Source organism: Salvelinus namaycush, chromosome 29 (genome assembly GCF_016432855.1).
Source record: "Salvelinus namaycush isolate Seneca chromosome 29, SaNama_1.0, whole genome shotgun sequence".
Lineage (NCBI taxonomy): Eukaryota > Metazoa > Chordata > Actinopteri > Salmoniformes > Salmonidae > Salvelinus > Salvelinus namaycush.
The window spans coordinates 6130812-6154978 of NC_052335.1; the positions used below are offsets into that span (position 1 = coordinate 6130812).

The following is a 24167-nucleotide window of genomic DNA, read 5'->3' on the forward strand; positions in this document are numbered from 1 at the left end:
TCTCCTGGTAGGTTGCTTGAGATAAGCCTGTGAATATGCAATAATACGGTATCATATGGGTTCTGTGAAATTATGTCAACATTTTGGTCTTTCTTTCTATAGATATCAAATGTGAAGTATTTACCAATAAAGCTCTCTGTTTGGGAAGGGCTCCTTATTTTGTTACGATTGCTGAACATCTTTTAACGCTGAAAATTCAGTTGGAAGACAAAAATGCCTCATGAAAGAATTACATGATACATAAAACATTGCATTGTTTTACAATGTTTCAAATGCTCTGTTTGCTACGGAAGAAAGAGAACCATCAGAGAACCAAAAGTCAACCATGACAATCCACCGTACAGCATTAAAAAAATCAAATAATTTATTTCTGTTTTCTTTTTCCACATTAAATAAAAAGATATCGGACACTTTCAGAAATAAAAAAAGAGGCGACAGTGGAAGAGGGAACAGAACTCTTAAATGCAAAAATAAAATAAAATACCTTCTCTCTTCCATTAGCACATCTTACAGATCGGAGGGGGCCAGGGCTGGTCATCCCAAAAAAAACAAATGTAGACCCCCTTTAGCTGGTCCTGCGGGGGCACAGTGTGTGGGGTGCCTAGAATATATGCCCACTGAGCTAAGGTCAGTTTGCATCCCCCGTCCCTAATGGTGAAGGTTAGGATTTGGAAAGGGTAAGCTGATCCTAGATAGGTGTGCCTAAAGAGAAATTCTAGCAAGAGGAGCAGCTCAACTCCAGTCCTACGTGGCCTATCTTATCAACAGGCCAGTTGCTGCGGATATAAACAGAGTGGAACATCCAATAAAAAGCTTGACAACTCTCACTCTCATCCAATGAGATGGGAGAGGAGTGGGTGGGCTCTGGGATGAAGGGTAGCTAGGCAACCGGTGGGACGGTGGTCCTCCAGGACCAGTTAAGGGGCCTTTGTGAAATCAACATGATTTCTCTGGAGTGAAAACCATTTATTGATTTCATATGAAGCCATAAGGGATGGGAAGGTATCAGCTAGTCTGGAAGCGTCCATTTCTTCTTTAGACCACTCCTTTGTCGAAACAGACCAGAGCATTAGATGTACATTAAATAGATATATCAAGGACTATAGAAATGACCAATGACAGACTGCCGAGGAAGCCCTTCAACTGGAGTTCATTCAATGAGGTGCAACATTCAGAACGTTGCAGCTAGAAATGTAATGAATAGAGCAGACACAATTCCCAGTTCTACAAGACCGAGAATCAGATTGGTTCTAGACAAAACATTTATATATGAGCCTTCTGTAAAAGGGCACCCTCCTGAACAGACCTCTGGTGTTGATGGTCAAAGCGGAGCGGTCTGGTCTATCACGGAATGCTAGAATGCCCACGGTTCCTACTGGCACTGCCAGGGGTTAACAATGTTAAAATGTAGGGGTGAAATAAAAAGACCCGTTCCGTGAGAATGAGGAGCGAGGGTCAGACCAAATTAAAAAGACCCATTTCATTTGAAAATAGGACAGGAGCGAGCCTCACACCTCTAGAATAAAACAGGATCAGAGTGATGTCAGAAAGAGTCACGATTCTACACAGGGAGCCAAATGGAGTGCCATGGGAACAGTTCGAAGCAGTTTCGCTATGGAACAGTTAACCTAGCTCCCATCTGTGCTTCTGGATCTCTAATGACGTCATCGCTGTCCAATATACACCTCTGGATCGGTCAAAATAAATGAGCAGAGAAAAAGAAACAGAAAACCCAGTCAATCAAATCCCTCAAAAAACACAATTCACAAAAAGTTGCTCTCAAATGTCAAATCAATAGAGAACCAACACTCGTATATAAATCTGCAATTAAAAATGGAAAAAAAAAGTAATCTGATCCGTATTTTGTAACACACACAAGCTGACGTGTGGGTGGTTAGTCCGTCGGTTTACATCCTTTCTTATTTCCCATTCTGCAATCGTAGCCAGTTGAATAGCAGACCGGCCCATTTCAACAAAGACCTTGGGTAACAGTTCCTAACTGTTCCCATGTTTTTATACCAGATGTAAAAAAGCAGATGCAAACACTGAGCAAACCAGGCCCAAAATGACTTGTGTATGTCAACGTATACCATAGAACACATCATGGGTAGATACCAGATAGCTGCTCCCTCTTGGCCTTTGTGACAGCAATCCCAGCTCAGCGGTACAGAGCAGTAGTGTCTCTGCTAGGACATGATTCAGCTCTTCAGTTCCTACTGCGGCTCAGTACTAGCGCCCGGGGTCCGTGTCTTCACTATACTGTAGACGACTTAAATGGGAATGGGCGAAGTGGGAGTCTGAACAGAACCCATTCCACACCAATCTGTCAAAACACACGTACCTCTTTCACACGCACATGCTCACTGCAGCAATAGCCAAACAAAGTGCATCTGACCTTTGTTCATTTACTCTGGGAAGAAAAAAACAATGTATATATATATATTTTTTTCCATTTTTTTTTAAAGCAGCCACAAATGCATATTTTCTTTGCCATAATTCGAGTGGATAGGAAACGCCTGGTGCGTTAGTCTTTCCCAGGAGGACAGTGGAGATCTAAAATGTTACTGGGGAGTGATCTGCATCAGAGTCTGGTCCCTGGGAAGTGCACACAAGGCTCGGACACAAAGGGAAAGTGAGCGGGTGTAAGAGTGTATAGTAAGGAGTCTAAACAAACTCAGCAAATTGCTGATAGGAAAACTGCTAACAATACTTCTGCCCTCTTTTACCAGAGGTGAACCAAATATGAGCATACTCAAAACACACAGCGAAGCCAACAGGAGTCTAGCATTTTTAATATTACTATTCCAGCCTGACACTTTGCCATGCTGAAACAGGACTCTAGTGCTCTGGACGGGGTTCATTCAGACAGACAACTGTGACGAAGATTGATTGAAAGACAGAGTGGTACTTGGATCGAGTCTACAAGTTAGGAGGAATCTGAATGAACAAACTGCAATAATGGAATAGTTTCCCCTCCCACACCTAAAACGACTCCTTTGTCAATAACTATTTTGAATTTAAACTGAATTGTCTCCTTCTAAAGGTTATTCAGAAGTGTTCGTGGCTGGAAGTGGATTTGGTGGAAATTTGCTTTGATCTGCAAAAAGACCCAATCTCAAAACCGCCCCTCCTCCACTAAGCACTTCATATATTTCTAAAATGATTGGATAGGAATGAATAAAATGGTTATAGCTCCACCTTGCCCTCTGATAGGCCAGGAAGAATTTGCACCATACTGCTTACACCTATCCAGTCCTTTCAGATCTACACGTGCCTAGGAGTTAGGACTATGGTTCTGTTCGGAACTGGGCAATGCTCAGTGTTATCCAACACACACTCATCCCGCCACTTGTGTTCAAATGAATGCATGCATATCTTTACAGGCTCCAGCTCTTTGTCTGGGGGTGAAAACTGGTCAGCAAGCAAAGCCATCGGCGTGATCATCTCACACCGTAGGGGGCAACAAAAACACAGACAGGGGGAGAAACACACACCAACACGCATAACTCAGGATTCCCACCAAGCACTACACAACTTCACAAAACACTCACACTCAGTCACACCAACCACATCCCTTACACGTGCATACAAGAAATAGCCTGAACACTCACTTTTCCAAATCCACTAGGAAAAAAAAATCACACACACACACTATAGCTTTTCCAACCCCCTGTTGACTCATGAGATTAAAAAAAGAAACACAAAAAAAAACTTTCTTGAGTCTGCCCCCCCCACTTCCTTATTTTCATCCTCTGTTTATTCTTTTTTTTCCACTTCTTCTTCTTCTTCTTCCCTGCATTCTGGTGGATGACTCAACGTGATGAGTTGCCCTCCGGGGGTTTGTGGGTACTGACTTGACCTCATGCCTCACACACTGCTCCGTTGAGGGGGGTCAAAGTTTAGAGGCTAAAGGTCATCAGACCACATCACACATCCCTCCCCCCTCTCACAGGGTCCTACAGCTAAGGCGGCAGGGGTCTCGTCATAAAAACATTTGGTGGGATTTCTGTCTGTCTGTCCTTTCAGTGCAGCCTTGACCAAAGAGCCATTATCCAAGATGTCGAGGATCAAAAAAGGAGGGGTGTATGTCTGATGGGGTAGTGTGCGTGTGCCTATGTGTATGCATATGTATGTGAATATGCGTGCATGTGCATAAGGGTGTATGTGTGTGACTGAGACTGTGGAGTTGGTTCAGTAAGAGGGCAGCACCTGTCATCCTCCTCTCTCTAGCGGAGCCAGAGTTTGAGCCTCAGCGCGTCCACACCGTTCAGGTAATATCTGAAGAGCCGCTTGTCTCGGACAAAACCCAGGTTCTCATACAGCTTCAGAGCTGACTTGTTAGTGATCTCAGTCTCAAGAACCACCTGAGAGAGAGAGGAGAGAGAAGGAAATAGAGCTTGTCAGAGCTGAAGCAATACAAGCAGTGTTTGGATCATTTTTCTTTGTTTGTTTTTGTCATAAGAGAAACAACATTAACCATAAAAAAAAATGTTTTGTGTGAATTTTATAAGAAAGAGGTGCACAAGTTATTTTTCCTATTCTATCCATTGCATTCACTAGAGCTGTTGAGCATTTTTTTTCTCTATACTTGAGTCCCATCTGGTCTGGATATACAATATCAGGTTAAATATATAATATATACTATACTATATATATACTGTAAACTCTCCTTCCAGACTCATATTAAACATCTCCAATCCAAAATCAAATCAAGAATCGGCTTTCTATTTCGCAACAAAGCCTCCTTCACTCACGCCGCCAAACTTACCCTAGTAAAACTGACTATCCTACCGTTCCTCGACTTCGGTGATGTCATCTACAAAATAGCTTCCAATACTCTACTCAGCAAACTGGATGCAGTTTATCATAGTGCCATCTGTTTTGTTACTAAAACACCTTATACCACCCACCACTGCGACCTGTATGCTCTAGTCGGCTGGCCCTCGCTACATATTCGTCGTCAGACCCACTGGCTCCAGGTCATCGATAAGTCCATGCTAGGTAAAGCTCTGCCTTATCTCAGTTCACTGGTCACGATAACACCCACCCGTAGCACGCGCTCCAGCAGGTATATCTCACTGATCATCCCAAAAGCCAACACCTCATTTGGCCGCCTTTCCTTCCAGTTCTCTGCTGCCTGTGACTGGAACGAATTGCAAAAATCGCTGAAGTTGGAGACTTTTATTTCCCTCACCAACTTTAAACATCTGCTATCTGAGCAGCTAACCGATCGCTGCAGCTGTACATAGTCCATCTGTAAACAGCCCACCCAATTTACCTACCTCATCCCCTTACTGTTTTTATTTATTTACTTTTCTGCTCTTTTGCACACCAGTATCTCTACTTGCACATGATCATCTGATGATTTATCACTCCAGTGTTAATCTGCTAAATTGTAATTATTCGCTCCTGTGGCCTATTTATTGCCTACCTCCTCAAGCCTTTTGCACACAATGTATATAGACTCATTTTTCCCCCCTACTGTGTTATTGACTTGTTTATTGTTTACTCCATGTGTAACTCTGTGTTGTTGTCTGTTCACACTGCTATGCTTTATCTTGGCCAGGTCGCAGTTGTAAATGAGAACTTGTTCTGAACTAGCCTACCTGGTTAAATAAAGGTGAAATAAAAAAATGGGTAATCTAGTATTTCTACATACATTTTTGGACTTTAAAATGAACGCATAGCTATAGTCAATGATTATTGAAGAATAACTTATAAATGCCTAATAAGCTTAGATAAACTCCCCCATCACTCAGCTGTTCACGAAAAAAGTGGCAGGTGACCGCTTTGTGGTGGTTTGAATCCAAGTGTGTGCCTTTAATCCATCAGTATCAGTGCAGTCAGGGCCACTAACTGAGTGAAGGACCCAGATGGACAACAGGGCCTTGGGACATCACCATTACAACCAGTACCACTCTTCTTACCTCATCACAGTCCCCCTCTACCATGGCATAGATGGCCTTCTTCACTAGGTTAGTACCTGAAAAAACATAGACAATTACTTCAGTGGGATTGCACATGTAGAAGTTTGCAGAGAGAAAATTGAATTGATAAAGCACTTAAAAAAGTATTATTGCGAAAATGACTGTTATTAATAAGATGTGATAGGTTGTCATGAGAAAACGACAAAGAGTGCGCCCGTTCTCACCAATGCTTTTCCTCCGGTGTTTGGAGTCCACAGCCAGCATGGCGATGTAGCCACGACGAAACATCTTCTTGTGCATGTCCAGCTTGCACACAATGCCCCCCACGCACTCCTGCTCCACCATGGCCTGGAAATTAACAAACATGTTTGTGCTGTGTCTAACCTAAAGTTTTTAAAAGCTTTCTTTTGACCCAACAAAACCTATGCTTCTAGCCAATAAGCATCCAGAACACATCTACCCTGACCTCTAGGTCTGATTACACTGCACATGGCACTTCCTCCTTCCTAGAGTTCACTGATGGCAGTAGACTGAGAAATCATGCTGAATATAAATGAGCATGGTTTACAATGAGGACAATGGCTAATTCCGCTATGGAGAGGGAGACAGATTAACAACACATTTCTGAATTTGTGGACCTAAAACGCTTTCGAATTATCCAAGAGTTCAACTCAAAACACCAAATGAAAACACATTAAACAAGACTAGAAAAGTGAATGACTTGAAAGAGACATGAAACAAGTGTTTCACAGTCAGAAAGCATCGGAGGCTCCAACACTATTTATAAGGAGTCCCAAGGCTGTCAAATGGGATTTGTGTGTGTGTGTGTGTGTGTGTGTACATACGTGCCACATCATGTTCAACTTTAGCTGTGTGACACACCTTGAAATTATTAAATATAGTGCACGTTTACACTAGAAGTCACACCCGAACCAACCCTAGGCCTAACCCACCAGCCCTTTTAGTCCAACCTAAAAACAAACTCAAGTTTCACTGTCAGATAACACAACAAGGAGGAAGGGCTACTCTTCTCAGTTAGCCTATATGACACTTGTCTGGATCCACCTAAAGAGAAGCCTACAACTTACCTGGAACTTTAGGAATGTCGAATGAGCAGGATTAGATTACAGACCGACAGGATAATAACACAATAGAAGCAGATGTAGTAACAATAGGCCTACATCAGAACTGTGCTATGGGACACTACTGGCCTGTTTATTTAGCTAATGTTGCCCAACCACACCTAAGTCAAGTCATGAAGGTGTTTTACTATAGATCAGGTGAGTTCAACTCTTACCCTACGAGGTCCGGAGCCTGCTGGCTTTCTGTTCAACCTGATAATGATTTGCACACACCTGGTGTCGCAGGTCTTAATCAGTTCCTGATTAGAAGGGAACAATGAAAAAAATGCAGTGGTCCAGAGTTGAGTTTGAGGGCTATAAATAGTGTCATGTCAGCAGCATACCACCCTGCATACCACTGCTGGCTTGCCTCTGAAGCTAAGCAGGGTTGGTCCCTGGATGGGAGACACGATGCTACTGGAAGTGGTGTTGGAGGGCCAGCAGGGGGCACTCTTCCCTCTGGTCTAAGGAGATCCCAATGCCCACCGGGCAGTGAAGGGGACATTGCCCTGCAAAGGGTGCAGTCTTTCTGATGGGACATTAAACAGGTGTCCTGACTCTCTGTGGTAAAAATAATTCCCATGGCACTTATCTTAAGAGTAGGGCTCTTAAACCCTGTGTCATGGCTAAATTCCCAACCTGGCCCCATTCCTAATTGCCATATATCACTCCTCACCTCTCCACCTGATGTATGGTGAGCGTTCACACACAAAAGTGGTCACAGTGCATTACTCAGGTGGTTGCTGCACATTGGTGGTGGATGAGGTGAGTTTCCCCCTTACTACATAAAGCACTTTGAGTACCTTAGTTGCTAGAAAAGTGCTGTATAAATCCAATAAATTATGATGTCATACTCACCAGAAAGCAGAGCTGCGGCCAGTTGTGGATGAAGTACCTATAGGTATAAATGGAATAGGGCTCAGATAAGTCCTTGGTGATCAACCTCATGATTCCTGGCATCTGTAACTCGGATTCGTAGCGGACATAATGAATCCCCTGGCTCTCTTCCTCTCCTCGGCAAGGCGAACAGTTCAAATCCAGCCTCGCTAGTTCTGACACCGGCGGCTGGTATGAGGCGTCGGGTTCACTCTCTACTCCAGCCCGGGGCTCACCGGGGCCTTCGCAGTCTGGGGACTGCTGGCTCGGTGGACGAGGGGCTTCCGTGGGGTCGCATTCCCCTTTCCTAACGTTACCACCGGGGCTGTCTGCCGTTACAGGGTGGCTTTGGATAGCCTCAGTTCTTGTGATAGTCAGCATACCGTTCATGCTATTGATGTTCAAGTGAGGGTGGCTGCCTTTCGAACACGGACTGTGGTCCTCATGTTGGCAGCAATGGTCGCTATTGTTTTTGTCGCTCGGGTCGTCTCCAAAACTGCTGTTGTCACAGTACTCCGTGGACGTTCTCAGATTTTTGGGTCGATTTTCCGACAGACTGACCAAGCCGTTCATTTTCTGTTCTTGCAGGGCTTGCGTTTTGAGGTGTAGCGCAGCCGGGTTAGCATGGGATAGCATGTTTTTCTGTTTTTTCTGACTTGACCGTTTGTCCTCGCTGACCTGCTGCTCCTGTCTTGCCCCAGAGGCTACAGAGCCCTCCCGACCGCAGCCGGACTGCTCCCCTTGCCCATGTTCGACACTCCCATCCCCGGGGAAGGGAATAATTTCAGCCGGGGATGCTGGCAATGCGCTGCTAGGCCCAGTCGGCACTGCAGCCATCCCACTTCATCAAGGGGGCGATACACGTTTAAAAAAAACGCTAAATAAAGTTTCATCTACAAGGTGAAAGGGTTTATAAACGAAGCTCACTTCCCTTATGCGACAATTGTGCAAATAATTGTGCAAATCCGAATTTCTGTTTTACTTCCGACGCCTATCTTTGCTTTCTCCTCGGTTTCACCGCTGCCGGAAAGTACTGTCGCAGTAAATGCCATTGCAGCTGAAAGAGGGTGGTGCTTTACGACAGTCATGGGAATCATAACGGTTAGTGTTATCTGGGATCCCTGGGGCGTTCATGCCCTGAACCCTGACCTTAACCATAACCGTAAACTTAACCATTTTAAATGTCAACTTTAATGGGGTAACGTCAGAAGACAGTGCTGCCTCAGATAGCAGATGGTGGAAACGGAGGTTTTGTTTGAAACTGCTAGAGAATCTGAAAAGATTTGGCATAGGTCCTCAGATCCTCAAAAAGTTCTACAGCTGCACCATCGAGAGCATCCGTGACCGGTTGCATCACTGCCTGGTATGGCAACTGCTCGGGCCTCCGACTGCAAGGCACTACAGAGAGTAGTGCGTAATACCCAGTACATCACTGGGGCGAAGCTTCCTGCTATCCAGGACCTCTATACCAGGTGGTGTCAGAAGGCCCTAAAAATTGTCAAAGACTCCAGCCACCCTTGTCATAGACTGTTCTCTCTGCTACCACATGGCAAGCGGTACCTGAGTGCCAAGCCTAGGACCAAAAAGCTTCTTAACAGCTTCTACTCCCAAGCCATAAGACTCCTGAACAGCTAATCAAATGGCTACCCAGACTATTTGCATTGTCCCCCCACCCCCTCTTTTATACTGCTGCTACTATCTGGTTATTATCTATGCATAGTCACTTTAACTCTACCTACATGTACATATTACCGGATTTACCTCGACTAACCTGTGCCCCTGCACATTGACTCTGTACAGGTCTCGCCTGTATATAGCCTCGCTACTGTTATTTTACTGCTGCTCTTTAATTATTTTTTAGTTGTATTTTTACTTATCTATTTTTTACTTAACACTTTTTTAAACTGCATTGTTGGTTTAAGGGCTTGTAAGTAAGCATTTCACTGTAAAGGTCTACACCTGTTGTACTCGGCGCATGTGACAAATACAATGTGATTTGATTTGAAGCTAATAGTACAGAAAGTGAGAATAAGTGGGTTACAGTGGCGAATAAAAAGGGAAACAAGAGAAGTAAAGCTGTGGCGGAAAACAGGAAACCACTAGACCTCATTTTTAGTCGGAGTGAGGATTTCGGATCAATGCTACTTGGGAAATCCGTTTAAGGTCTCGAGGAAAATCTGGAATGTGTTGGAAGAAAGTGTGGAGTCGGTGAGAGTCACAAAAAGTGATCTAATTATGTTTTTTGTGTGTCTACGGAGCAGAAGAAGCGTGTTTTAAGACTCAAAAAGATATCGGAGTATAAATGTTTCCTGTGTGGATTTTCGTAGCAGGGCGCCTATCAAGGGGGTTATTTATTGGGTGGCGCAAGAAATAAAGGCAGAGGACATAACTGAAGACATTGATGGAGTGGTTGGTGCACGTCGACTGACCTGTATGGTGGATGGGAAAAAATAAATGAACTTCATCCATGCTACTGTTCTTTGATAAAGTCTCCCATTTTCATATAAAGTTAGAATTCATCAGATACGCTTTAAGAGCTTTTGTGCGCAAGCCCCTTAAGTGTCATAAATGTAAAATATTTGGTCATGTGTCACATGTGTGCAGAAGGGAAATCATATGCCAGATTAAGTGAAATGCTGCAACTGTGGAGGTGAACATGTGCCTGAATTCCTGGAGTGCCCTGTTAGGGTGAAGGAGAATGAGAAGGCAAGAGTAAGGAGTGTCCAGCGTGTCTCCTATCTGGAGGCGGTGAGAAGACTGGAAGGAATGAGTGGCGCGGAAGAAGCAATGGTAGTAGAGCCACCACGACCAGTGAAGGTTTCTTGTCAACTGAGGGAGAGTGAAATGCTACATGTTTAAAATGTGGACTTTGTATTGTTTATTGCAATGGTCATAAACTGTACGGCACAAGCGGAGAAGAAGTGTATTCGAAAATTGGAATCATTGTCGTTTTTTGGGGGTGTTCCTGATTTCACAGTGGAGGCCATGCAAGAAATCCTGTCGGTGGACGTTCCACCATCACAGGCCCCTGAGCCTGTGTATGGATGTATTGTGTAGTGGACTGTGATTGAAGAAGTGGAATGGGTTTTGTTAGTTGAAGTGTTTCATTTTGCATGATGTCGTTTCCCCCCTTTCCCACAATGTTTTTGTTGTTTCTTATTCAATAACCCGTCCAGATGATGGCGGTAATGCAACGTCAACATTGGATGCCAAATGCCGTTAAACCCCATCGAAGAAGAAGGTAACGTCATAGTTGGGAAGTCCCGACGATTGCCTGGACCAATTCATAACGGAGAGGATTCCGCCCAAAGTCTGGGCGGTTGAGAGAAGCAGACCAAGTGTTTTTCGTATGGAGGCCTATTATAGTGTCGAATTACGTTATGCTTATTTGATTACATAGAAGTTTCGTAATGTTTAGGCTGTTATAAATGTACTAACATAAGTGGATGCACGTGGCATTCCGGCAACTTTGAGAAAAACGGTTTGTGCCTGTTCACACGAGTATCCGCCTCTCATTGGCTAGAATGGTAGACCAGATCTCGCCGACTCCCGCTTGCCTTCCATCTTTGAGGACATGTATTTCCGTTGTTAGAGCGGTCACCTGACTATATTGGCAATTTAATAGATAATCTTTGATCATAATAATGTGAGGTTTTCACAGCGCTCTCAAGCATCACCGTAGATCGCACATTATTTTAAATCAATGCATTATCTGGAATAACTGGAGCCCGCTGTTTTCGTCATAAATATACAATTCAAACCTCTGCAAAGCTTTGGAAGTTACTAGGTGGACTGGCTATTCCAAATAAATGACAAAATAACAAATTAAATAGTGACCAGATAAATAACCAATCATTTCGATATATTTTTTTCAAGTCAAGTTCATGAACGTAAGCAGGCCTACTTCCAGAGCCCATATACTCTCTTGCCAGCAGAGGGTGCTACTGTTATGTGCGTTGAAATATGGTGCGATTGTCTAATTTCTCGCAAAGTATTATGCAGTGCTAATTGATGAAGTATGGTCAAGTGTGTGTGTAATGGAGAGAGAGAAATACTGGTCTCATTGGCCAGGTCTCCCTTGACAAACACGTATTTTTACCTCAATGGGACGTCATGGATTTGATTAAGGTACAAAAATTTAAATAAAACTGATATCTCTGCAAATACGTTAACCAGTATAACAACTGCTTGCAATATTATTTTCATGGAGACATGGACAGATAGTGATTGTATATACACACACTGTCTGACCCCTAACACTGGGGAAGCCCTTGGCAATGCTAGGCAGCAGACGGGGCACAGAGGGTAGGTAGTAAAGAGTGGGGGGCAGCGATGCTGGAGGTTACAGGGCAGGGGGTACACACTCCAGCTGGAGCACAGTGAGGGGGTGGCAGTGCCCAACTGGGCATCAGAGGGAGGTGGAGCTCTCCCCGTTGAGGGTGATAAGGGGGAAGCTGGGAAGCGAGACTCCACCCAGAGGGGGATGTGTGTGTTTGGGGTTAAGTGGGGGGGGGGGGGGGGGGGGGTTGTGGCCAGGACTGTTTGGGTGTTTGAGCAGGTGGAGGAGATTAGATGCACTGGAGAGGCTGGATAAGGGTTCACCAGATTATGATGTAAATACACACACACACACTCTGTCTCCCCAGAGTTCCACCCCATTCAGTTGAATTCCTGTCAGATGAATTGGACATGGAATTCTCCACATGAAAGCAATTCAACTCCAGAATTGACTGGAAATTAGATAGAGTTGATCCCGACTCTGACGCGCGCACACACACACACACACACACATGCGTGCACTAACTGGGTTGTGTAATGCTCTCTTAAAGACAGGTGGCAGTGTTGCTCTATAACTTTGTCAAGTCCTATCTGAAGCGCTCTCCAGTTTCTACATCCAGTGGTCGTGTATCAGGCTCAGAGTTTCTCTGTGTGTGGGGATAGATGATGGACGGCACTACGATGACCAACGCATATCTCCACATCCCCAGGCACAACGGACAGCCGTGATACCACAAACTCTCCTTGCTGCTCGTTGTGAGGCTCAGCACATCTCTCATCATAGTTGAAGAGATCTCACAGCAACCATTGATGAAGGTAAACACCGATTGGATTTGAAATTGTGGAACTGATTAACTTTGTTTCAAAGTGTTGACATGATTAAGCTGTGATGTGTCACTAGGAGATGAGGTTTGAAGAATTCCCCCCCCCCTCTTTCTCTCAACCACACTTGATTTTTATTTGCCCCTGTAAATTGATTTCATTACAAGAGGCCATTGCTTTAAAGAGGACTATAAGTGTCTGTGGCCCGCGGTCATATTTCCTATCTCACCAACCCTCACGTTTCAGGGTGTGTGTGTGTGTGCACGTGCATGCGGCCGTGTGTGTGTCATGCTTGTACTGTAATGAGTATGAATAAAGTGTGTTTGATTTGGACCAGAAAACAGAAAGCAAGGGAGAGAGAGGGAGACAGAGAGAACCCACCCTTTGAAAGCTATAAGCCTTGGGGCTGAGAACTCTCTGAAGAGCTGGAATCAGACATGCACAATCAGTTCCCCTCTTTAAATCTCCTTTCCAGGCCTATCTACTTCAACAGCCTGCCCTTAATTACCTTCTCTATCACTTAGCAGACTGGGACTGGGCTAAAAGAGCAGGGCCACAGATAGTACAACTAACCACAATCTCTATCTATTTGCCTGTGTCACTCCTTCTCCATCTTTCCCACTATGTTGTCCTGTCTCTCTCACTCATTCTGTCTCTTCCTCTCTAGTAAAAGCTGCATGATGTTCTGACCTTATAGTGTAGAGGTTAGATTGGTGGATTGAATGCGGTATGCCTCCCCCTTTCAAATAAAACAATCATCTGCTCTAAAGAGGCCAATTGTGCACGGCTGCATGCTGAATGGGCTGGCCAAAATTAGCCTCTCCGCACACCACTCCTTGAGCAACTGTGTGTTCAGAACACAGTAACTAAAAAAACAATGCGTTTCACACAAAGCCTCCAGAGAGAGCCTGCCTCCTCCGCCTAGAGACGCCAGCCACTGCCAAGTGCATTAACTCCTCTCCTCCCCTCTTCTTTACTCTCTTCCCCTCTCCTCCCCTCTTCTTTACTCTCTTCCCCTCTCCTCCCCTCCTCTTGCTTCACCTCGCCTCCCCCAAAGGAAACAAAATGTCTCCTCCCAAACTCTGAACCAATCTCTCTGTCACTCCCTCTCTTCCACTCCCCTTCTCTCACTTTTCCTCCCCTCACTCTCCCTCACTGTCCCTCTATTACTCATTTCAGTCGAGGGCCAATCATGTAACAGTCTGCACCTTTCCCCAGAAAACAATACATTATAGCTATCTCTCTCTTTCCCTCTCTCTCTCTCTCTCTCTCTCTCTCTCTCTCCCTCCTCCAGTCTGTCTCAGGGGCCAGGGCCTGGGGTATGAGGGCCTTAATGGGGTCCACTGTTACTGTTTCTCCACTCCTGAATGTCTGGTTGGCTCGTACCCCTCTCTTTCTCTCCCTCCGCTCCACTCCCATCCCTCCTTCCTTCTCTCCCTTTGTTTGGCGCCTGGTCCAGGAGAGCCGGGTTTAATTAGTTTCTGTTGGGTTAATTAAGGGGGAAAAGTTAGGGGGTCGGACCGGAACAAAAGCGGGTCAGACTGACTGGACGGACGCAGGTGCTTGGGAGCGGCTGCCAGATTCCAGCGTTCAGATTAAAATGGCCTCTCAGAGCCTGGAGTGGAGAGAGCTGTCAGGCTCCCAGAAACTCACTGTCTGGGGAAGGATTTCACCGCACATGTAACAGCAACCCAATGTAGGAATGTTAGAATAGGTTTTTGGATTTACTTTTAGACTGCAGTGGACGGAATAAATGATTATGAAAATTAGTTATTCTTAGAAACTTGAAATGTTAAAGGAACTAGAATGTTTCTACAACTAGCTTTATAAACAACATATAACACAGAGGCATTGGAGCTGGCAAATTCGGAGGCACGTTGGCTGGAATCAACTGTATCTTTCCTGTGGTGCTGTTTTATATTTTCTTCTGATGCTGCATTAGTTAGTGATGAGCCAGTTGAGCTGTCTTTGCCCGGTTGCCAGTCCCCTTCAGCTTTAGCCAACTTTCCTGTCTGTTGCTCTCTTGCCCGACAAGGTGCTGTGTTCTCCTATATCGCCCCCAGTCCTCCAACCGCCCCTTTCATGCCCAAGTGCTGCTGTAGACGAAAGAAGGCCAGTCATTCTTCTTCCCATTCTGCAAGAAGTGTGATACACACATCAAATGATTAAAGCTTCAATCTGCGATTGCTACATCATTTTCTAAAAACTTTTAAATGAATGGTATGTGCCCATTGATTCTTGAAGAATATAACTTATAAATGCCTCATGAGCTTAGCTCAACTGTCCTACCCCATCAGAACCCATAATATATGTTTTTTTTACTCCTTTGTTTCTAAACAATAATTGGTTAAAATGATCATTTTGATATCATGGATGGTCAGTCCGTCCATCCGTAGCATTGTCTATGAATTCGAGAGTGGTTACATTTGTCCAGCCCCATCCTTCAGTTTTTTTTACCAAAACAGAGGTGGGGAGCCTCTTTTGTTATCGTTTCAACTACTGATTGGCTCCGTAAGGTTAGGACTACTGACTGTGTTTATCAGTGTATTTATTCTAAACGGACTGCAGGATATCCTCAACACATCCCATTCTCTGAAATACAAAGCGTCCGTTGCATTCGTCATCTCCTTCCTGGTGTTCCAAGGTCATGAGTGAGGAAGACTAGGAAGGAGAAGAAGACGCTGCAACGGCTGGAAACAGAGAGAGATATACAGCGGGACCTTTTGACAAATCTTGTGGAGTCAAGTTTTGACTGAGAGGAGGAAGGAGAGGGATCGGATGAAGCGATATCACCCAGTATTGAAGTGGAGCGAAAGGGATTGGCATGATATGGGGATGACAAAGAGAGGAATGAGAGGTGAGGAGAGGAAGGGTGATTGGTGTAATATACAGAGATAGAAAAAAATGTAGAGGAGAGAGAAGTAAAGGAGAGGAGAGAAAGGGTGATATGGAGATGAAGAAGAGAAGGTTGGAGGAGAGGAGTGCAGTGGGCAGCTCTGGCAGCGTAGGGGCCCCTCACGGTGAGACAGTCCCGGGGCTCTTTAGACGGGCGCCAACACAGCAGGGAGGAGAGACAATCACTCAGCACCAGACTCCACGCACGCACAGAGGTGGAGGGATGGATGGAGGGATAATGGGGAGAAAGTATGGAGGGAGAGAAGGAACATAGAAAGATGGGGTGGGAGAGAAAGAGAGTAGGGGAGGTGAGTGGGAAGGGGAAGGGGAAAGAAGGGTGAGATTGAAAAAGGAAGGGAAGGTATGGGTGAGAGAGATGGAATGCTGAAAGACAGAGAAAGAGAGGGGCAGAGAGAGACGGAAAGAGAGAGAGAGAGAGAGGGTGAACTCCCTCTATATCAGCTAGTCTTTATCAGCACTCCAGATCGTGGCGTATGAACAGTGATCCAAGTCAACCATCTGCTGAGGACAGATAAGCCTGGGAGAAACGGCCATTGAGCTGTCACTCAGGAAGGAGGAGAGAGGAAGAAAGAAAGAGAGAAAGAGTGGAGAGAGAGAAAGAGGGATGGAAAGAGAGGGGAGGGGATAGAAAGAGAGATTGGAAAAAATGAGTGAAAAAATCAGCAAAAGGTAGACGACGAGAGAGAGGGGGTGAGAAAACAGGCAATCATGGAGTACTATTTATGATGAGGAAGTTGGAAGAACCATTGCACGGGGATTGTTTTCATTGTCAGGGATCTGAATGTCAGTAAATCAGATGAAGTCTTCTTTCTCCCTTTGTCTCACCTCTTCATTATCTTCTGATCCATATGTTATCTATACGTTATCTATACGTTATCCCAAACTGGTACTCTACTGGTCCCATTCTGCAGAGGCAACAGAAGAGATGTGTTGATACACTCAGTAAACATGCCATAATCTGTGCTCCAACCCACTGACCTTAACCCGGATTTATCGCAGCATAATGCCCTCTCTCTACACACAAACACTCACATCCAAGCCCCATAACACGCTTCTTTGTGACAGGATGGTGGCAGGTTGCTCTCAGCCTAGGGGAGTAGAACTAGTTATGAGATAAACAGGGCTCCCTTGGGGGGAAAAAGAGATGAATATCTCAAAAAGAGGATACATAAGATCGGTCATATCAGTCAGGTAAACAAGACACACTTCGCCTGGGAGATATGGGATGTGTCCCATATGGCACCCTATTCCCTATATATACAGGGCTCGGTTCAAAAGTGGTGCAGTACGTAGGAAATAGGTGCCATTTGGTACGCAGAATGGGGTCTAAGGATAAATACCCCTGGTGTGTTGGCCTTAGAATTAGCTCAGGTGTTTACCTTAAACCACTTAAATATACACCGATAAACCGTTCATATCCTCATCACACCCACGTAATAGGATGTGCCGTGTGTCTGTGTGAGTGTGTGAGAGGCCTATTTCTGTTAGAGGCCTATTCTCAATGTGTAGGTCTCGCTCTCTCTCTATGTGAGTGTGCATCTGAGCGATTTGGTGGTATCATGGGACTAGGGCTAGGACTGGGGCTGGTGCTTGGGCTGGAGTATAGGGCTGGGGCATAGGGCTGGAGCTGGGAATGGGGCTGGGGGGTTCAGACCTTGGGGGTAGGGGGTTAGGGAGAGGATTAGCCAGGGCCAGTTGGATCATTTTACAGCCGGCGAACCCCCCAGTCTCCTGGACAATGAGGATTAAACTTCTCTTGTTCTTCAACTCTGAAAACGGCAGGACGACAAAGAGACTATTCCTCCTGGGTCTCTGGCTGGGAGCTGGGAGAGAGAGGCGGATGAAGACGGAGGGAGGACGGGAGGATGGGGGAGGGATGGAGCAGGGGGTCCATCACAAAATTAATCCCTTCACAATTTCCTCTGGGTTGCTAAAGTGAGATATGAGTCAGACATGGCTAATGAAACGCTGCAGTCATCTAAAGAGGAGGACGATAAAAGCAGACATTAAACTAATGGAGCTCGTCATTAGCTGTTCCATTAAAGGGGATTGGTAGTCCGTGTGCTCCTGTGGCGATCGGAGAGGGAGATTAATCGATTAATTACGTTCCAATAATACTCCTCCCACACCCACGCATGAGTCCTCTTGTTCTTATCCACGAACATCCTTTAGGCTCAAATACTTCCTGATGTGGGCTGTAAGTGTAGACTACCACTCAGTTTCCGCAGGCCTTCCCAGGTCACTCTCCTCTTTCGTGCCACTTTAGGTGTGACAATAACGCCAAGGAGAGACATGCATAGGTGACAAATCAAAAATAGTTATATAGTCACTGATACGTACAGTATGAAGGAATCAGAAAACATCATCGTCTGAGGACAAAAACAGTCCTCACTTTCCCACTTTGACAGTTTCCCTTTCTCACTAGGATGAATAAATGACATGACAGTCTGTTGCATCTCCCTGCAACTCCCTGTAAACAATAGGTATTATAAGATTAATAGACTCAGGATTATGAATGGATCAGGGATTGGTACTCAGATTAAATATTGAGTGTGGTCATAGCCTGAGGTGTGGTGAATAGGGCCCACTATGTGGCAGGGTGTCAGCCTCAGGAGCAGCTAGTGGGCTCAATATGTTACAGGGTCTTATTGCCTTCTTATTCTTCTCATCGCCTTGTGCTTCAGTTGCGTAAATGCTTCTTTGTCTAACGACTTGAATTTGATTTTAAATGAGGAAGAGAAAGAAAGAGATTGAGAGGGAGAGAAAAGAGAGGGAATGTCTTTAGGGATTCCATGTCCATCTTGGTCCCAGTTCTGTTTCTCTGAGAGGAGGGTGAGAATAGAGGAGAGAGGCACGGATAGGAGGGTGAGAATAGAGGAGAGAGGCACGGATAGGAGGGTGAGACCGAGGACCAGTTCAGGGCTGGAATCGGAGAAGGAGAAAAGGGAGGGGCCTGTCTACTAAAAGGCCTTTTTTTAAAAACTTATTAGGGGGCGAGAAAAAGAGCAAAAGAAAAGAGTCTCGTCGCTTCCTGGATGCAGTGTCAACCCGCATCAGTGTCTGGTCTGGCAGCTCTGCTCGTACTGCAGGCACCAGCTCACAATGGAGGGCAGCAATGGCCACCACACCTCTCACATCCTATCAATGTCCTCCTGGACAGGACCAATGGAGGGGTGGGGAGCAGCAGCCTAGGGGTGCTCGAGGTTCAGGGGGCATTTTTGAGTGGGCTTGAATTATTGATCAGTGAGCTATAGGAATTCTTTGGCTTTACTGAAATATCGATGTTTCAGCACAGTGCAAGATAGTAGGCTACTTATGGTATTTTATGAGGTGATGGGTTTACGCAAGGTGCTTTTAAAAAGGTGGAAATAAGGGGGACTAACAGTTGGGGGATACAGAGGAATAATATTGTAGAAAAACACAGAAACCGCTCAACGAACGTGAGCAACAAGCCGTGATCCTTCGATTCCCTCGCTAACAAACGTGAGCAACAAGGCTTGATCCTTAAAGACCCCGCCAGTCTCCCAAAAAATCCATACTCTGAATAGACACCCCCTGAATCGCATTGTTGAACAAATCCTGTATTAAAAGAGAAGAGTTTATTCTTTCTCTTGAAGACTTTAGTTAAGCTAGTGCCTCTGCCACTTTGGAGGCTCCGGCTTCATCTATGTCTGAGTAAATCATTTCCTCGATGCCGATTGGCTGAAGCCAAGGGGGACATCTTTTTCACACGCTTCCTTACGGAATCCCTCCCCCCCCAAGCCAGTGTTTACCCGTCACCAGACAATGGTCCACTACTGGCAATTAAACAGCATTTTCAGAGGAATCCGTGGCACTGGCCTAATGGCATTACTGTTGGACGATTCAATTCCTGAATAGTCAACAGGATTTTGCCTCTCACCGGGAAAATACTACTTCATCGAATTACCCGTATTACATAGCTTTACCCAGGCTTATGATTCAAGGTTCACAGATTACTGCTCCTCAAAAGATGGCGGGAGAAGAGAGTGATAGGCCGGAGGAGTGGTGTGTGAGTGTGTGTATAAGTCTGTATTTGTGTGTGTGTGTGTGTTTGGGGATGTCTACTAGGCCTTTACAAGTAAGCAAGCCTGGATTCTCAGAACCGACATTCCATTTTCTTGCCCACTGGTCCATCTAATTCTTATTAGTTCTGGGTTTGGTTTGTTCACTGTTTTGGAGGAAATTCTTAATCAGTTATGAACACCCACTGCACTCCCACTCATTCTACATACAAACCTTTGCAAAACCATGCCAACTCAACTATACCAAGTTTGCTTTGCAGAGAATGGGACAGCCTCGATAGGACACGCAAACACGCTCACACCGTACATACACACGAGGCAAACCGCACATGGTGACCTCTGACCTTTGGTGGGTCAGTTCAGGCCGGGCAGCTCGCAGAACCAGGAGAACCGGCCAAGTGCATTATCTCACAATGAAGGACTAATTAGTGTGTTAGCAAGCCTCAAATCACACAGCAACAGACTAGCTGCCTGTCTCTGTCCTCCTCTCTCTCTCACCCAACATCTTAATTACTCTTTTATTCTCCCTCTGTTTCTCTTCGTCCGTTTCACTCTTCCTCTCTCATTGTCGTTCATAACTCTCTCGTTCTCTGCCACGGCCCATTTCGCACATAAAAGCTGGATGGTAATTGCTTGCTATGGAATATATTGAGCATGTGATTATCAGTGTGCCTAGACTGTGTTCGGATGGACTGGTTTGGGTCTTGCTGACTGTACAGGGTGGTGTGGAGTCAGCAGTCAGTGCACCAACGAGGAGCACTGTTGCTGTTGTTTCTGAATCATTCATATCCGAGGCAATATTTTACATTTACATTTAAGTCATTTAGCAGACGCTCTTATCCAGAGCGACTTACAAGTACATACATTCATACTTTTTTTTTGTACTGGGCCCCCGTGGGAATCAAACCCACAACCCTGGCGTTGCAAGCGCCATGCTCTACCAACTGAGCCACACGGGGCCAATATTCAGGGTAGTCATACAAGTCTGGCAAGTCTGGCAATTAATCTAACTATTTTACTCAAACTACTTGCCATTAGCAGAAGTGTGTGTGTAAAATGTTATTTAGCATGATAGAATACAAATGCCCCATATTCTGAACATTATTATCCAAATTAAAACAAACATCTGCTGCCTATTAGTAAAACCTTATTGAACTTAGACCATCAAATATTAGACAAAGACTTGGTTATGTCATGGATTTTGGTATATCTATTGTAGCATGGGTGTTAAATGCTTACTGAATATCTTCTTGAGGCTTCTACCCAAAATTAGCACTTTTTTGTTCTAATTACTGTGAAGAACAAAAAATAAGTACGAAAATGTATGCACTCACTATTGTAAGTCGCTCTGGATAAGAAAGTCTGCTAAAATGACTAAATGTTAAAATGTAAGAATAATAATCTATATGAAATTTTGGGCAAGCAATTGTCAGTTCCGCATTAAGATAAAATAGGAGGAAGCCAGGCTATTTATTGAAAGCATTGTGAATAAATGAGGTCATGATTGCCTAATAACAGAAGTTTATGATATGGATTAATAGGCGTGTTATCAGTAGTGTAGTAGGGAGACTTTTAACCTACCCCTTTTCTCAATCTGGCATTCATTAAAAAGTAATGACAGGACATTATTATCTACTAACTAGGCATTTAACAACAAGGGTCAACATTAATAGACTTCTGGGATACCAATAAAATATGTTAATGGTATGTAAATGAGGCCTGAGTTGGACTGGGAGAATTTCCATATTTTTTAACCCCATTGCATTTCTCTACATCGCTTGCCATCTAACCCTTTTCTATTTTCCTATTAAAACAACAAAAGACCTGCTGAGTCCGTTTTTCTTTTTCATTGATTCACAGTTTCTCCTTCTTTCTGTCCCTCTGCATGAATATGCAGTTGGTTAACCCCTTGTTTACTTCCTTTCTTTTTCTAGCCCTATGTCTTTGCTGTAAACACAGGTTAAGTTTGATTGTTTTCAGATTACTGTTCCCTGTATAGCAGGTGTTCCCAAACTGTGGTACGCATTTCTTTTTTTCAAATTCTTTTTTTCTTCAAATTTTCAAACAGTTCATTTATATTTTCCAACGGGGCTATACATTTGGGTGAGTTTTTTTTCTTGCCTGAGTAGCCTTGTTTCACTGCCAAAAATTGAATTAAACCATCTAGTGTTCATCGAAATAACAACACAATGTCAAATACAGGTAGCCTAGTCAAATAATTAACATCCAATCACATTAACTGTTACTCTCTCTCGAGGGAATTCCGCTAACGGTCCGTATGTAGCCAAACGTAGCTGCTGCTCATTCTGTTTGCTCGAAAATTGATAAATGGTTAAAAAATGTAAGGCCCGCGTCTATAGAGACACATACAAGCTCCACTGGTAGTACTGCTGCTACCAGCAGTACTACACCTGCACATGTTGATGACACAAGTTGTTCTGCTTCCACGTGCTAGTAATCCAATGCTAGCAACAGTAATTCTACATTTGTTGTTAGCCCAGCTAGCATGGACACTGACAGTTGTGAATCTGATGCAGCCGAAGAGCTACTGCCCCCTAACCCGGGAAAGCACCGAACAACAGACAGGGACGTTGGACCCTCGAAGAGGCGCAAATATGATGAGAACTACATTGATTTAGGGTTCACTTATATTGGGAGTAGTGCTTTTCCTCAGTCACTGTCTGTTATATATGCAAAAGTACTATCCCACAACTCAATGAAACCTTCACTCTTGTGCAGACATTTAGAAACATAACATGTCAATTTGAAAAATAAGCCACAGGAGTTTTTTGAGCGAGAATTAAGACGACGTGCGAGTAGTAAGACAAGAATAAAAGCAACAGATACCATTAATAAGAAGGGGCTAGAAGCGTCTTATATGGTGAGCTACCCAGTGGCTAGGACAGACAAGCCCCATACTATTGTGGGGAACTTAATTATTCCTGCTGGCGCGGATATGGCTGGGACAATGCTGGGGGAAAGGCCAAAAAAACTATACAGACAATGCCTTCATCAAACAACTGTTTCACGACGCATCAGTGACATGGCAGGAGATGTTTTGAAAAAATTACTGCTTCGCATACAAGCCAGTGAATTCTATGCTTTACAGCTGGATGAGTCAACAGACGTGGCGGGCCTGGCACAGCTCCTGGTATATGTCTGTTACGTTTAAGGGGGTCAATTAAGGAAGAAATCCTCTTCTGCAAACCACTGGAAACCAGGACAACAGGAGAGGATATTTTTTAAGTAATGGACAGCTTTGTGACATCAAATGAACTTTGGTGGTCAAGATGTGTTGGTATCTGTACTGATGGCGCAAAAGCCATGACAGGGAGACATAGTGGAGTGGTAACGCGCATGCAAGCAGTTGTTCCTGACGCCACTTGGGTACACTGCAGCATCCACAGAGAGGCTCTTGCTGCTAAGGGAATGCCTGACAGCTTGAAAGACATTTTGCACACTACAGTGAAAATGGTTAACTTTGTTAAAGCAAAGCCCCTGAACTCTCGTGTATTTTCGGCACTATACAATGATATGGGCAGCGACCATGTAACGCTTTTACAACATACAGAAGTGCGATGGTTATCAAGGGGCAAAGTATTTACACTTTCTTTTTAAATTGAGAAACAAGCTTAAAGTTTTCTTTACTGACCATAATTTTCACTTTTCTGACTGCTTTCATGATGACAAGTTTATCACACGACTGGCCAACACACAGGTCTTTCCATCATTGTATGATTTTTTGTGTGCAAATGAACTCAAGCTTACGGACAATGTCAAATGTGATATATCGAAGCACCTGAGTGAGTTGAGTGCGCAATTACGCAGATACTTTCCCAAAACGGATGACACAAAGAACTGGATTCGTTATCCCTTTCATGCCCTGCCTCCAGTCCACTTACCGATATCTGAACAAGAGAGCCTCATTGAAATTGCAACAAGCGGTTCTGTGAAAATTTTATTTAATCAGAAGACACTGCCAGATTTCTGGATTGGGCTGCGCTCAGAGGATCCTGCCTTGGCAAATCGCGCTGTTAAGACACTGATGCACTTTGCAACCACATACCTATGTGAGAGTGGATTCTCGGCCCTCACTAGCATGACAACTAAATACAGGCACAGACTGTGTGTGGAAAATGATTTAAGACTGAGACTCTCTCCAATACAACCCAACATTGCAGAGT

The 24167-nt window shown here is 44.5% G+C and overlaps 1 protein-coding gene across 1 annotated transcript; it reads right to left on the reverse strand.

Moving 5' to 3' along the window:
- Positions 1–339: 339 nt before the first annotated feature.
- On the reverse strand, positions 340–9243 carry LOC120024143 (N-alpha-acetyltransferase 30-like). The gene is made up of 4 exons (XM_038968296.1): positions 7907–9243; positions 6152–6275; positions 5928–5983; positions 340–4364 (listed from the first exon to the last, which is right to left on the reverse strand). The coding sequence occupies exons 1-4, from the start codon at positions 8759–8761 to the stop codon at positions 4227–4229; spliced, it is 1173 nt and encodes a 390-aa protein (XP_038824224.1). The 5' UTR covers positions 8762–9243; the 3' UTR covers positions 340–4226.
- Positions 9244–24167: the final 14924 nt, after the last annotated feature.

What these genes read in the sequence shown, in the direction of transcription:
- LOC120024143 (XM_038968296.1), bottom strand. Translation starts at nt 8,761, where the DNA reads ATGGCTGCAGTGCCGACTGGGCCTAGCAGCGCATTGCCAGCATCCCCG. An exon ending in GGCCGCAGCTCTGCTTTCTG is followed by an intron (nt 6,276 to 7,906) that starts GTGAGTATGACA and finishes GTTAATTTCCAG; the next exon opens with GCCATGGTGGAGCAGGAGTG. An exon ending in TAGAGGGGGACTGTGATGAG is followed by an intron (nt 4,365 to 5,927) that starts GTAAGAAGAGTG and finishes TCTCTCTCTCAG; the next exon opens with GTGGTTCTTGAGACTGAGAT.